This window comes from Canis lupus, chromosome 5 (assembly GCF_048164855.1).
Source record: "Canis lupus baileyi chromosome 5, mCanLup2.hap1, whole genome shotgun sequence".
NCBI lineage: Eukaryota > Metazoa > Chordata > Mammalia > Carnivora > Canidae > Canis > Canis lupus.
This window is the reverse complement of record NC_132842.1, coordinates 35,459,089-35,471,163: the sequence shown is the minus strand read 5'-3', so window position 1 is coordinate 35,471,163 and position 12,075 is coordinate 35,459,089. Positions and strand designations below refer to the sequence as shown.

General features: G+C 48.6%; 1 protein-coding gene across 18 annotated transcripts; it reads left to right on the top strand.

Moving 5' to 3' along the window:
* The first annotated feature begins 2,343 nt into the window (after positions 1 to 2,343).
* On the top strand, positions 2,344 to 10,612 carry STING1 (stimulator of interferon response cGAMP interactor 1). 18 transcript variants are annotated; one of them, XM_072826038.1, is made up of 8 exons: positions 2,344 to 2,491; positions 5,826 to 5,925; positions 6,430 to 6,656; positions 6,787 to 6,970; positions 7,222 to 7,330; positions 8,427 to 8,656; positions 9,385 to 9,571; positions 10,129 to 10,612. In XM_072826038.1, the coding sequence occupies exons 3-8, from the start codon at positions 6,430 to 6,432 to the stop codon at positions 10,317 to 10,319; spliced, it is 1,128 nt and encodes a 375-aa protein (XP_072682139.1). In that variant the 5' UTR covers positions 2,344 to 2,491; positions 5,826 to 5,925; the 3' UTR covers positions 10,320 to 10,612. The 18 variants fall into 18 exon arrangements, with proteins under 18 accessions (XP_072682139.1, XP_072682151.1, XP_072682136.1 ...); XM_072826035.1 differs by lacking the exon at positions 2,344 to 2,491 and adding an exon at positions 5,383 to 5,504; XM_072826048.1 differs by lacking the exons at positions 2,344 to 2,491; positions 6,430 to 6,656 and adding exons at positions 5,391 to 5,504; positions 6,276 to 6,391 and having other exon boundaries at positions 6,657 to 6,970.
* The last annotated feature ends 1,463 nt before the right edge of the window (positions 10,613 to 12,075 follow it).

Here is a 12,075-nt window from a genome sequence, read left to right as displayed (position 1 = left end):
AAAAAGATACTCAACATCACTTGCAATCAGAGAAATGTAAATCAAAACCATAATAAGAAACTATTTCACACCTACTAGGATGGCTATAATAAAAAAGATAGATAAGAAACAAATATGGGCTAGAATGTAGAGAAATTCGAACCCTCATATACTGTTGGTGGGAATGTAAAATAGTGCAGCCACTTTGGGAAATAGTCTGATGGTTCTTCAAAAACATTTTTTTAAAAGATTTTATTTATTTATTTATGAGAGACAGAGAGAGAGAGAGGCAGAGACACAGGCAGAGGGAGAAGCAGGCTCTACTCAGGGAGCCCGACGTGGGACTCAATCCCGGGTCCTCAGGGTCACACTCTGGGCTGTAGGCAGCACTAAACCACTGCACCACTAGGGCTGTCCAATTCTTCAAAAAATTAAACATAGGGTCACCATATGACCCAGCAACCACACTCCTAGGTATATACCCAAGAGAAATGAGAATCCACAAAACACTTGCACATAATGTTCATAGCAGCATTATTCATAATAGCCAAAAAAATGGAAAAAACTCTAATGTCTTCAATTAGTGAATGAGTAAATAAACGTGATATAGTTACACAATGGAACATTATTCAACAATAAAATGGAATGATGTATGGATATATGCTACAACATGGATGAAACCTGAAAATGTAAGAAGACAGACACAGTTATATTTGTTTGAGGTCATTTACAGGAAATGTCCAGAATAGGCATATCTGTAGAGACAGAGGTAAATTAGTTATTGCCTGGAATGAGGTAGGGGTGAGGGTGTTTGAACAGTGATGGCTACAGGGTTTTTTTTTTGGGGAGGTGATGAAAATGTTCTTTTTTTTTTTTTTTTGATGCAAATGTTCTAAGATGATTGTGGTGATGGTTGCACAACTACGTGAATATACTAAAAAATAATGAATTGTGTATTATATTTATTTATTTATTTAAATTTTTTAAAAAGATGGATTTATTATTTGAGAGAGAGAGAGAGCATGAGCAGGAGTGGTGGAAAGAGAGAGAGAGAGAGAAAGAATCTGAAGCACACTCTGTGCTGAGCAAGGGGCCCTACACAGGCCCAATCTCACGACCCTGAGATCACTACCAGAACCCAAATGAAGCCTGGGATGCTCAACGGACTGTACCATCCAGGCGCCCTTGAATTGTGCATTTTAAATATATGAGTTGTATGTTATGTAAATTATATCTCAATAAAGCTGTTAGCAAAAACTAACAAACAAACAAAAATCAGGTCTCTTTACCCTGCTAGATAACTTCCTTCCAGAAGGATGTGGATCCATTATTCACTCCCTATGCTCCCCGCCCTTAATCATTTCATCATCCAGGACCTCTTTCTCTATCACATCTACTTGGATATTGTCCTGTCCAAGAAGGACCATGACACACTAGTTGGCTCCATGATGGGGCAATGGAATTATAACAAGGAAGCGGCTGGGGTCAGACTCAGAGCCACCCCTGGATGAGACATCAAATCTGTGTCTGCTGGAGAGGTGACTTGAGACCATTATAGAGGCCAAGGTGATTGAAGCTGGCAACTCCAAGAGCGTGGTCATCAGTGCTGTTGCTGCAGCTGCTGCTGGTAGCAGTTAGAATGAGTAATCACTGAGCATCTAGAGCAAGTCTTGTCTACAAGTGCAACATATCTTTTTATCCTCATGACAGTCTGATGTGATAAAAGATATTACCATCCCCATTGTAACTGAGGCTCAAAGAATTTAAATAACTAGGCCAAGGTCACATAGCTAGGAGAGGTAGAGGCCAGAGTGGGATCCTAGGTATACACCATGGTTAACTGATATTAAAATACCCCTACTTGGGCAGCCCGGGTGGCTCAGCAGTTTGGCGCCGCCTTTGGCCCAGGGCCTGATCCTGGAGACCCGGGATCGAGTCACGCGTCGGGCTCCTTGCGTGGGGCCTCATCTCCCTCTGCCTGTGTCTCTGTCTCTCTCTCTCTCTCTCTCTCTCCCCCCATGTGTGTCTCTCATGAATAAATGAATAAAATCTTTAAAAAAAAATAAAAATAAAAAAAATACAAGCCCCCCACCATTCAGGGACCTTTACACATGAATATCAGGAAACTTTTTTTTTTTTTTAAGAGTTTATTTATTTATTCATGAGAGACAGGCAGGCTCCCTACAGGAAACCCAATGCGGGACTCGATCCCAGAACTTTATTTGGAGATAGCCTCTTTGCAGATTTAATCAAGTTAAGATGAAGTCATCAGGGTGGGCCCCATCCAATACAACTGGTGTCCTTGTAAGAGGAACCACCATGTGAAGATAGAGTTGCAAAGCTGAAGAACACCACGTGACAGAGGCCGAGATATAAGAGCTGCAGCTGCAAACCAAGGATCCCCTGGGGGCCCCAGAAGGTGGAAGAGGCTAGAAAAGATTCTTCTCTAGAGACTTCAGAGAAGGCATGGCCCTGCCAATACCTTGACTATAGACTTCCAGCTTTTAGAACTGTGAGTAAATTTCTATTTAACAAATTTCTGTTGTTTTAAGCCACCACATTTCTAGTGCTTTGGTACAGCAGCCCTAAGAAATTGATACAGAACCCCAACATGCTCACACGTTACAGATACACCAGCCATTTCTGTTTCTCTACAGATCAAACTCCTTCCCACCCTAGGGCTTTTACACGTGCTGCTCTATCAGAATGTTCCACACCTACATTCCTCTCCACCACCCTTTCCTTGGTCCTTCCAAACTCAGTGGCATTTCTTCAGGAAAGTCTAGACTGGGGTATTCCAGGATCTTCTCAGAACAGCAATAGAAGTACATTCTTTGAAGCCTTCACCACATCTGTAGTTAATTGCTGGTGCAGTTACATAATGCCCACTGCCCCAGCCCTGCTCTTGGTGTCATGACAACAGGGCCTGGCCTGACATATTCACCAGCAATCCTATCTTCTAGGCCCTGAGGCAATGCTGGGATTTTTTTCTTTTTAGAGCATACTCCAAGCATGAAACAACCAATACATGTTCAATCTTGGGAAAAGAAACCCAAGAAAACATAATGAGCAAACAGGAAAATATGCTAAAAATCACCTGCATTCCTACTGCATAGAGTAATCATTATTGGCATTTTGACATCTGTGCTTCCAGACCTTTTTCATGCAAAATATATTTCTTAAAATGCTATTATGCTGTCTTGTACACTGCTTTTTTCCAGTAAGAAATGTATAATAAATGTGGTTAAGAATCAACAAATACAGGGGTGCCTATGTGGCTCAGTTGGTTGGGTGTCTGACTCTTGGTTTCAGCTTGAGTCATGATCTCAGGGTAGTGGGATCAAGCCCTGCAAAGGGCTCTGTGCTGAGTAGGGAGTCTGCTTGAGATTCTCTCTCTCTCCCTCTCCCTCTGCCCCTCCCTCCCCAATATAAACAAATAAATCTTCTAAAAAAGTCAATAGGTACAAAATTACATCATCATTTTTGGTGGCTATGCAACCTTTTTTTAAAAAACATTTTAAAATATTTTATTTATTTGGGGATCCCTGGGCAGCTCAACGGTTTGGCCCTTGCCTTTGGCCCAGGGTGTGATCCTGGAGTCCCAAGATTGAGCACCACATCGGGGTTCCTGCATGGAGCCTTCTTCTCCCTCTGCCTCTCTCTGTGTGTCTCTATTCCTGAGAGACACACACAGAGAGGCAGAGACACAGGCAGAGAGAGAGAAGCAGGCTCCCTCCGGGGAACCCGATGCGAGACTCGACTTCAGAACCCCAAAATCATGCCCTGAGCTGAAGGCAGACATTCAACTACTGAACCATCCAGGTGCCCTGGTATGCAACCTTCTACTGTAAGATGAATCACATCTAGTTAACAAGTCCTCAATTGTTGGGCATTTAGATAACTTTCAGTTTTTCTCTGGTGTAAATGATACTGCTACAAATATCTGAAAAATGGGCATGTTTGTGCCCTTGTCTGATTATTTATTGACAAAGGGTTCCTGGAAATGGATTGCTGGGTCCACCATGGTATGTGTGTTTTTTAAGGCTTCTGATGCATAGTGCGACCCTGGCCTATACAAGAGGAACTTCCGGGGATCCCTGGGTGGCGCAGCGGTTTGGTGCCTGCCTTTGGCCCGGGGCGCGATCCTGGAGACCCGGATCGAATCCCACATCAGGCTCCCGGTGCATGGAGCCTGCTTCTTCCTCTGCCTATGTCTCTGCCTCTCTCTCTCTCTCTCTCTCTGTGACTATCATAAATAAATAAAAAAAAATTAAAAAAAAAAAAAGAGGAACTTCCTTCAGGAGAAAAGATGGGATGAGAACACTTTTGGGGGGAAGAGATGACCAGTGCAGAGCCGTAGAGAGGCAACAGCAGTGCCCCCTCGGGGAGTTGGTCCTTAGTAGCCGGGAAGCCCTTGGCTACTTGGCACAGCTGGCTCTTGGGGCAGGTGTGAAGGTGCCCGCTCTGGGGGGACCCTGCTAGGCCTTCTTTTGGGCAACCTTGATTTTCTTTGGTTTTGAAGTAGCTGAGCCCTTGCTCACCTCAGGGGGCCCCTTTGTGACTCACTTGTAGGGAAGAGAAGAAGTAGGGAATTCCCCCATTTGGAGGAAGTGATTTTCACAATCAAGAGATTTCAGGAAGCCTCCTTGTTTCTGGGAGGCCAGTGGATCTATGAATGTGGTGTGTCATCTTTTTCTGGTGTGATTCGGGGGAGGGTCCAGGCGAAGACCCTTTGACCCAGTCAGGAATGAATGGCTGCTGCTGTGTGGGTGCCACCCCAACCCCACTCTTTAGGCCTGCCCCATCTTCAAATCAAATCAGCTTATCAGTTTGCAGGAGAACAGCCAGAGACACTCCTGGTCACCCCAGAGGAAACTGTTGGTGTGAAACCTGGTTCTGGTAACTTCTACCCTTTCCCATGAAGTCATGGCACAGAACAAGCAGTTCACTCCACTAAGCCTCAGATTACCTACCTGTAAAATGGGAAATAGTGTTATGCTCAGTGGATTTTTTTTTAAGATTTTATTTATTTATTCATGAGAGACACAGAGAGAATCAGAGACACAGGCAGAAGGAGAAGCAGGCTCATTGCAGGAAGCCCGATGCGGGACTCGATCCTGAGACTCCAGGATCACACCCTGAGCCAAAGGCAGATGCTAAACCACCAAACCACCCAGGCGTCCCTATGCTCAGTGGATTAAGTAAAATAATATGTGTAACTCTTAGCATAATATCTGGAGCATGGTAAACAATTTATGATGACGATGATGATGAAGTTCCCCAGGACTGCTTTTTTGGCTAGAACTACAGGGTTGTCCCTGAGAAATCACAAGTGTGGCCACTTCCTGCAGGGAGCCAAATCTCCACTCCCCCAAAGACTCTCTGCTGCTACAAAGCCTTTTAGCCGCAAGGCTGTCGTTACAGGAAATAGCCACTCATTCTCCCTTCCTCCTTCCTGATATCACAGTCTTCAGAAAAAGAGGATGTGCATCTAGAAATCAGAATAAAACTCAGCACGGTGCAGTGTGTGTGCTGCCTTTGTCTGGGAGTGTCTTTGTTGGTCTTGTGGAGGCCTGCCTGGGTGTTGGTAGACTGTGTTTGATCATGGGGGCTTGAGTGTTCAGGATTGTGGCTGCAGGGGATTATGAGGTGGAGCAAATGGCATTGGAACAAGGGCTTTCTCAAGCCTCCCTCCCCATACCAAGATTGAGGCATGGCTCGTGGGGGCCCTTCCTCTCTCCCCGGGGAGCAGGAACTACCCTCCTCCTATAAGCTGTGGTCTGGTGAGACACCAGGGCTAGAGTGTTGTGGAAAGTTTTGATTGTCATTTAATGTTTGTTTTTCAGGCCGTACCCAGGAAGCTGCCCTCGGTCGCTGGGAGGCATTGCACCAGACCTCTTCTCCCTGTTGTCTTCCAGAAACAAGCTGCAGTCTCAGATATAGAAGGTAGGTAGGATTAGGAGTAGTGGAGCACAGGCTCCAAGGCTGAGGACCCCAGAGACCCAGAGATGAGTGCCAGCCTTCCGGCTGCCCTGCCTGCACCCCCAGACTGTGGTGGCACCTTTGCTGACTAAGGTCTTTTCTGGGGTGGATTCTGGGGAGAGGGGAAACTCAAGTCTTTGATAGTCCCTAGGGGGGTAGAACCTCCCAGGACACTTTCAGGTCTGAGTCTGGGACAGTCACTGCTTTCTTTCTTCACTACATCTGTGGTCTTACTGGGGTTGGGTAGGGTGTATATGTGTGGACACATGCACTTCTCCTCTCCCCCTGCTTTGTTTTCAACAAATCTGTCCCAGACAGGAGCTCTGGGACACTCTATGCCCAGCCTGTCCCCTAGAGGCATCTCCAACCACAGCCTCTGACTCCGGCTGGGCACCAGGAAGAACGAGAGCTGTCTGGAAGCGGTAGTGGGGTAAGGGGGTAACAGCTGGGGCTTCTTGGTACCCACAGATGCTCCAGGCTAGCCTGCACCCATCCATCCCACGGCCCAGGGGGACCAGGGCCCAGAAGGCAGCTTTGGTCCTGTTGGCTGTCAGCCTGGGAGCCCTTTGGGGGCTAGGGGAGCTACCGGAACACATTCTCCAATGGCTGGTGCTCCACCTGGCCTCCCTGCAGCTGGGACTGCTGTTCAAGGGGGTCTGTTATCTGACTGAAGAGCTGTGCCATCTCCACTCCAGGTGACTCCATTACCCGTGGCGACTGGGCACCCTACCTGTCTTGTTCTTGTGACTGATACCCAGCCTTGCCCCTCCCTGAATCTCTCTGGCTGAGCTGGGCTGGAGTTGGGAGCTTGACTGTCACCTGCAGGTACCAGGGCAGCTACTGGAGGGCTACACGGGCTTGCCTGGGCTGCCCCATTCGCTGTGGGGCTCTGCTCCTGCTGTCCTGCTATTTCTACGGCTCCCTCCCAAACATAGCTGGCCTGCCCTTCACTTGGATGCTTGCCCTCCTCGGCCTCTCACAGGCACTAAACATCCTCCTGGAGCTCCAGGTAAGACACAGAGGGAGGTGGAGGATGTAGCCAAGTGGAGGCTGCAGTTAGTATGAGCTACTCTGAGCTCAGTATTCAGAGTAAGACTAGTTCAGAGGTTGGTCCTTAGTGTAGAGCCTATAATGTCCTACAACAGCGGGTCCAGCAATGGCAGAGAAGGGATCAAGTTGGCAGCAGATTGGGAAATCTTGAGGAGGAGGGCTCTGGTTCTCCTTCATGGAGGCTCCCTAGCCCCACCCTGCTGTCCACAGGGCCTAGCCCCAGCTGAGGTCTCTGCAGTCTGTGAAAAAAGGAACTTCAACGTGGCCCATGGGCTGGCATGGTCATACTTTATTGGGTACCTGCGGCTGATCCTGCCAGGTGAGCCATTCTCTATACTCCTATTTCTAGACCTCTAAGACAATAGGACATAAAATCTCTTGTGTTTCTAGAACCTATATTTTTCAAAGAAGTTTTATTCCTGGGGCACTTGGGTGGCTCAGTCAATTAAGTGCCTTCTTTGGCTCAGGTCATGATCCCAGGGTTCTGGGATTGAACCCCACATTGGGTTCCCTGCTCAACAAGGAGCCCGCTTCTCCCTCCCCCTCTGCCACTCCTCCTGCTGGTGCACACTCTTTCTCTCTGTCAAATAAATAAATAAGATCTTTAAAAAATAATTTTTATTCCTAAAAATTTGATTCCCAAAGCAATTCTGCAGGCATGAAGGACATGGTTTATAGGGAGGAGTATGGTGCTTTGAGCCAGTAAGTGACTTCTCCCAGGTTAACCGTGAATTCTTCCAATGAATATTTACTTCATGCTCTGCACCCTTTGTGTGCATTTTTGCTTTTAATTCATACCTTGTGGGCAAGGGATAATCATCCTCCCTGTTTTAGAGGTAAGAAAATTGTGGTTCTATGAGGTAGAGTGACTTCTCCAAAGTCACACAGCGTAGTGAGACGAGGAGATGGGATTTGAACCCACATCTTCCCAGAGCCTGGACCCTTAACCACTCTCCTGTGAGCACATATGTCATGTCTCATTTCTTCTGACTTGCTAGCTGAGGCCATGGTTCTCCCATATCTCATTGCTGTCTGCCCTTGTCACCATGGCTTCTGCTAGGAAATAGGTCTGGAGCTAGAGGCCAGACTCCGTGTACCTGGGAATGCTGGGAAGGTCACCTCCTAGGGCTCTTCCTGCCTCCCAGATCTCTAAAATCTGTTGTGGGAAGGAGTGGGGTGAGCAGAGAAATCTAGACAAAGGACAGATGAAGGGAGAGAGAGGGAAAAGGAGTAGAGGGAGGGGCTGGAGAGTTCCTGAAAGCTCTGCCCCTCCTGGCTCCTGCACAATGCAAGTGGACTGGACCCTTCGTTCTCTTGCACCTACACATTGAGGGAACCAATGACCTGGATTACTGTCCTGGGTTGGGTGGGAAATAGGATTAATAGGAATGACTTCTCGGGCCTCTCCATCCCAGGGCTCCCAGCCCGGATACAGGCATTGCACAACAACATGCTACAGGGCATAGGGAGCCATCGGCTGCACATCCTCTTCCCATTGGACTGTGGGGTGCCTGATGACCTGAGTGTGGTCGACCCCAACATTCGCTTCCTATATGAGCTGCCCCAGCAAAGTGCTAACCGTGCTGGCATCAAGCGCCGGGTTTACACCAACAGCGTCTATGAACTTCTGGAAAAAGGGCAACCGGTGAGTGGTCAGGGAGGTGAGAGCTGCTAAAGAGGAGTCAAGCCCAGAGCACCAGAATTCTGACCCCTGGCCAAGCCCTGATAAAAATTTACTACCCTTCTCTGACCTTAATTTCCCCAATTGGTCCCAGAGCTGGGCAAGCTTCAGCTCTGAATGATGATAACAATACGCAACACTACTTGAGCACTTACTGCATACCAGACGCTGTTCATCTGACCGCCTCATTTAACCCTCACTACCACCTGTGGGGTAAGGACTGTTATGATCCCTGCTTTACAAATGAGGAAACTAAGACTCAGAGAACCAGTAAGAATTTGGACAATAATCCTGGCATACCATGCGCTTGACCATAAAGCTGTCCTAGACAAAGCTGTGAGAATGTCTTAAGATCTCACATAGGTTGGGGGAAACCCAGACCAGTGTTGAAGCCCAGAGCACAGCCTCCAGATTTGATTTCCAGTTAGAGTTGTTGATAGCAGGTGACTCGGGGGGTGTAGGGGGACCCTGCTCTGGGATCTGGGAAGGAGGAATCTGTGAAGGATAAATTTAGTACAGTCCTGGTCCTGATTTTAGGAGCAAAGGCATAGATAGCATAGATCTCATCAGGGTAGCCACCTCCCAGAGCTGCATCTCTACAGGCTGGAGGAGCGGGGCCCCAACAGTGGCACCAGGGTCCAGAGTCTGTCTATCTGGGCCCTGGTTGAATCTTGTCTTCTCATCTCCTCCAGGCAGGTATCTGTGTCCTGGAGTATGCCACCCCCTTGCAGACCCTTTTTGCCATGTCACAGGATGGCCGAGCTGGCTTTAGCCGGGAGGATCGGCTTGAGCAGGCCAAACTCTTCTGCCGGACACTTGAAGACATCCTGGCAGATGCCCCTGAGTTGCAGAACAACTGCCGCCTCATTGTCTACCAGGGTGAGGGATTGATAGGCCACAGGGTGGGAAGAGTCAGGTGTTCTGAGGGGTTAGAAGGAGCTATGGCAGCATTATGCCCTGGGCCTTCCCAAGTGGTCAAGGCATTCAAACCCTGCTCCTTCCTCCCTGGGGAGAGGTCCTGCCTCTCCACCCAGGACACTCACTTGCTTTCTGAGGTATCTGGCTATGGGTCCTGGGTGAAGTTTGAAGAGATGTGCTCTAGGATCCCCTCACTTCATCTAGGGATGCCAGAAGAAGCGGAAGAACAAAGAGATGGTGGGGGGGTTAGCTGCAGCCTCAGCTCTGCTACTGCCTCACGTTGTGACCCCGGCAGGTCTCTGCCCCTCTCTGAGCATCATCTCTGAGCCTGAGAAAGTGGAATTCTGTCATCTCTGAAAGCAATTCTAGCTCTAGAATTCCAGGAAACTAGCCCCGGGGCTAGGGGTGGGGAGGGATGCAGGGAGGTTGGAGGATCTGCTCAGCAAGTTTCAGGGAATGTAAAGAACATAAGAGGTCCTCACTGCACTCCTCCCCCACCTTCCCCATGCTTGTTCCAGAACCTGCAGAGGGCAGCAGCTTCTCCCTGTCACAGGAGATTCTCCGGCACCTGCGGCAGGAGGAAAGGGAGGTTACTATGGGCAGCATGGACACCTCGATCGTACCCACCTCCTCTACACTGTCCCAAGAGCCCAATCTCTTCATCAGTGGCTTGGAACAGCCTCTCCCACTCCGCACAGATATCTTCTGAGGCCCAAGGTTAGCTGGCTTGAACCCCCAGTGCTCCCCAAGACTGTATCCCCAAGAGTGTGGATTGAAGGGCATTCTCCCAGGGGGGTCTCTCAGAGAAGGCCCCTGAACTTAACATCTCAAGGTTAATCCTATGGCCTTGGGCAAGTTGTTTGACGTCTCTGAACTTCAGTGTCCTCATCTATGAAATGGGATTATAATCACTGCCCTACCTACCTCACAGGGTTGCTGTGAGGACTATGACTGTATGGAACTTTCTGTAAACTCCAAATATCACATAGACTTACCTGATAAGGGGTGTGTCAAGTGTCTTCCATTAGACCCACCAGACTGACTCTCCTCTCTGCCTCCTCAGTCCTCGGATAGCATCAACAGGCTCCCTTGCTCTCTGAATTCTGGTCATATTCAGTCCACAGGAAGCCCCAGTGGGAGAACAGAGGGAGGGAGGAGGGTGAGGTTGGGGTAGGTATCCCCCCAGATCCCTCCCTGCAGTATCAAGGTCATTGTGGGCTCTCTGCATATCTGTCCTGAGGTCACAGTTCCACCATGCTCTCGGTAACCCTGTCTCTCCCCAGATTCCATTACCTGTCCCTTTCCCATGCTGCTCAGACTTGGCAATGGTCCTGGTTTCCTGCTAATATCTCCTCTGGAGCACTCATTCTCCTTGTGGTTTTCTTATACCTGCCCTTTCTAAACAACTCCCTTTTTAAAATTTTTTTTTTTTTTTTTTTAGAGAGTGCTCACCTGTGTGTGCATGGGTGAGGGTAGGTGGGGGAAGGACAGGGGGAGGGAGAGAGAGAATCTCAAGCAGGCTCCACACCCAGCGCAGAGCCTGATGCGAAGCTTGATCTCAGGATCCTGAGACCATGACCTGAGTTGAAACCAAGAGTTTGACGCTCAACCAACTGAGCCACTCAGCTGCCCCTAAACAGCACCCCTTATCAACAATTCTCAGATTACCTATCTGAGTGTGCCATCTTTCTTTGGCTGGACTCCGACAGACATGAAGAATTGGCATTTATTATCTGAAATGTCCAAATCCCCTTGCACAGACATAATTCCTTAGACCCCTCCTTATTCTAGGACAGGGCAGTACGGTGGTGGATATCGTTTCATCATGGACAGAGCCCAGGAGTCAGGCTGAAGGCATTAGAGGGTAGCATGCCTGCCCTTCCAGGGCCCTTGTCTGTAGTGAGAGCCCTGGGGAATATGGAGTGGCTTGAGCAGGCATGCCAACCCCATGAGGGGCACACGGCTGCATCTAGGGCAAGGGGCCACTCCAAGGAGCAGGGGCCATTGGATGGATGTCCGGGGATGACAGAGCCTGCAAAGAGAGGACGGGTGGGGGGAGAAGAGGGCTCCTGTGAGGAGACAGGATATACTCTGGGAGACCTTGGACAACACAGCCAGGCTCCTGCTATATCTTATGCCATCACCATTAGGCCTGAGCCATCACGACAATACTGTCATGACAGGATGGCCTGTATCTGGGAGGGCAGGTAGCCCATTTCTACCAGTTCCACCTGTTCTACCCAGGACTTGTTCCCTGCCCCCCATCTCTGATTTTTTTTTTTTTTTTTGGTTTTTGGTTTTTGTTTTGTTTTAATTTTTTAAAGTAATCTCTACACCCAACATGTGGCTTGAACTCACAACCCCAAGATCAAAAGTTATGCTGTACTGACTGAGCCAGCCAGGTGCCCCTCACTTCAGCTTTGATCACAAATGCTCAATATGAATTTCTGGATACAGCATTACTG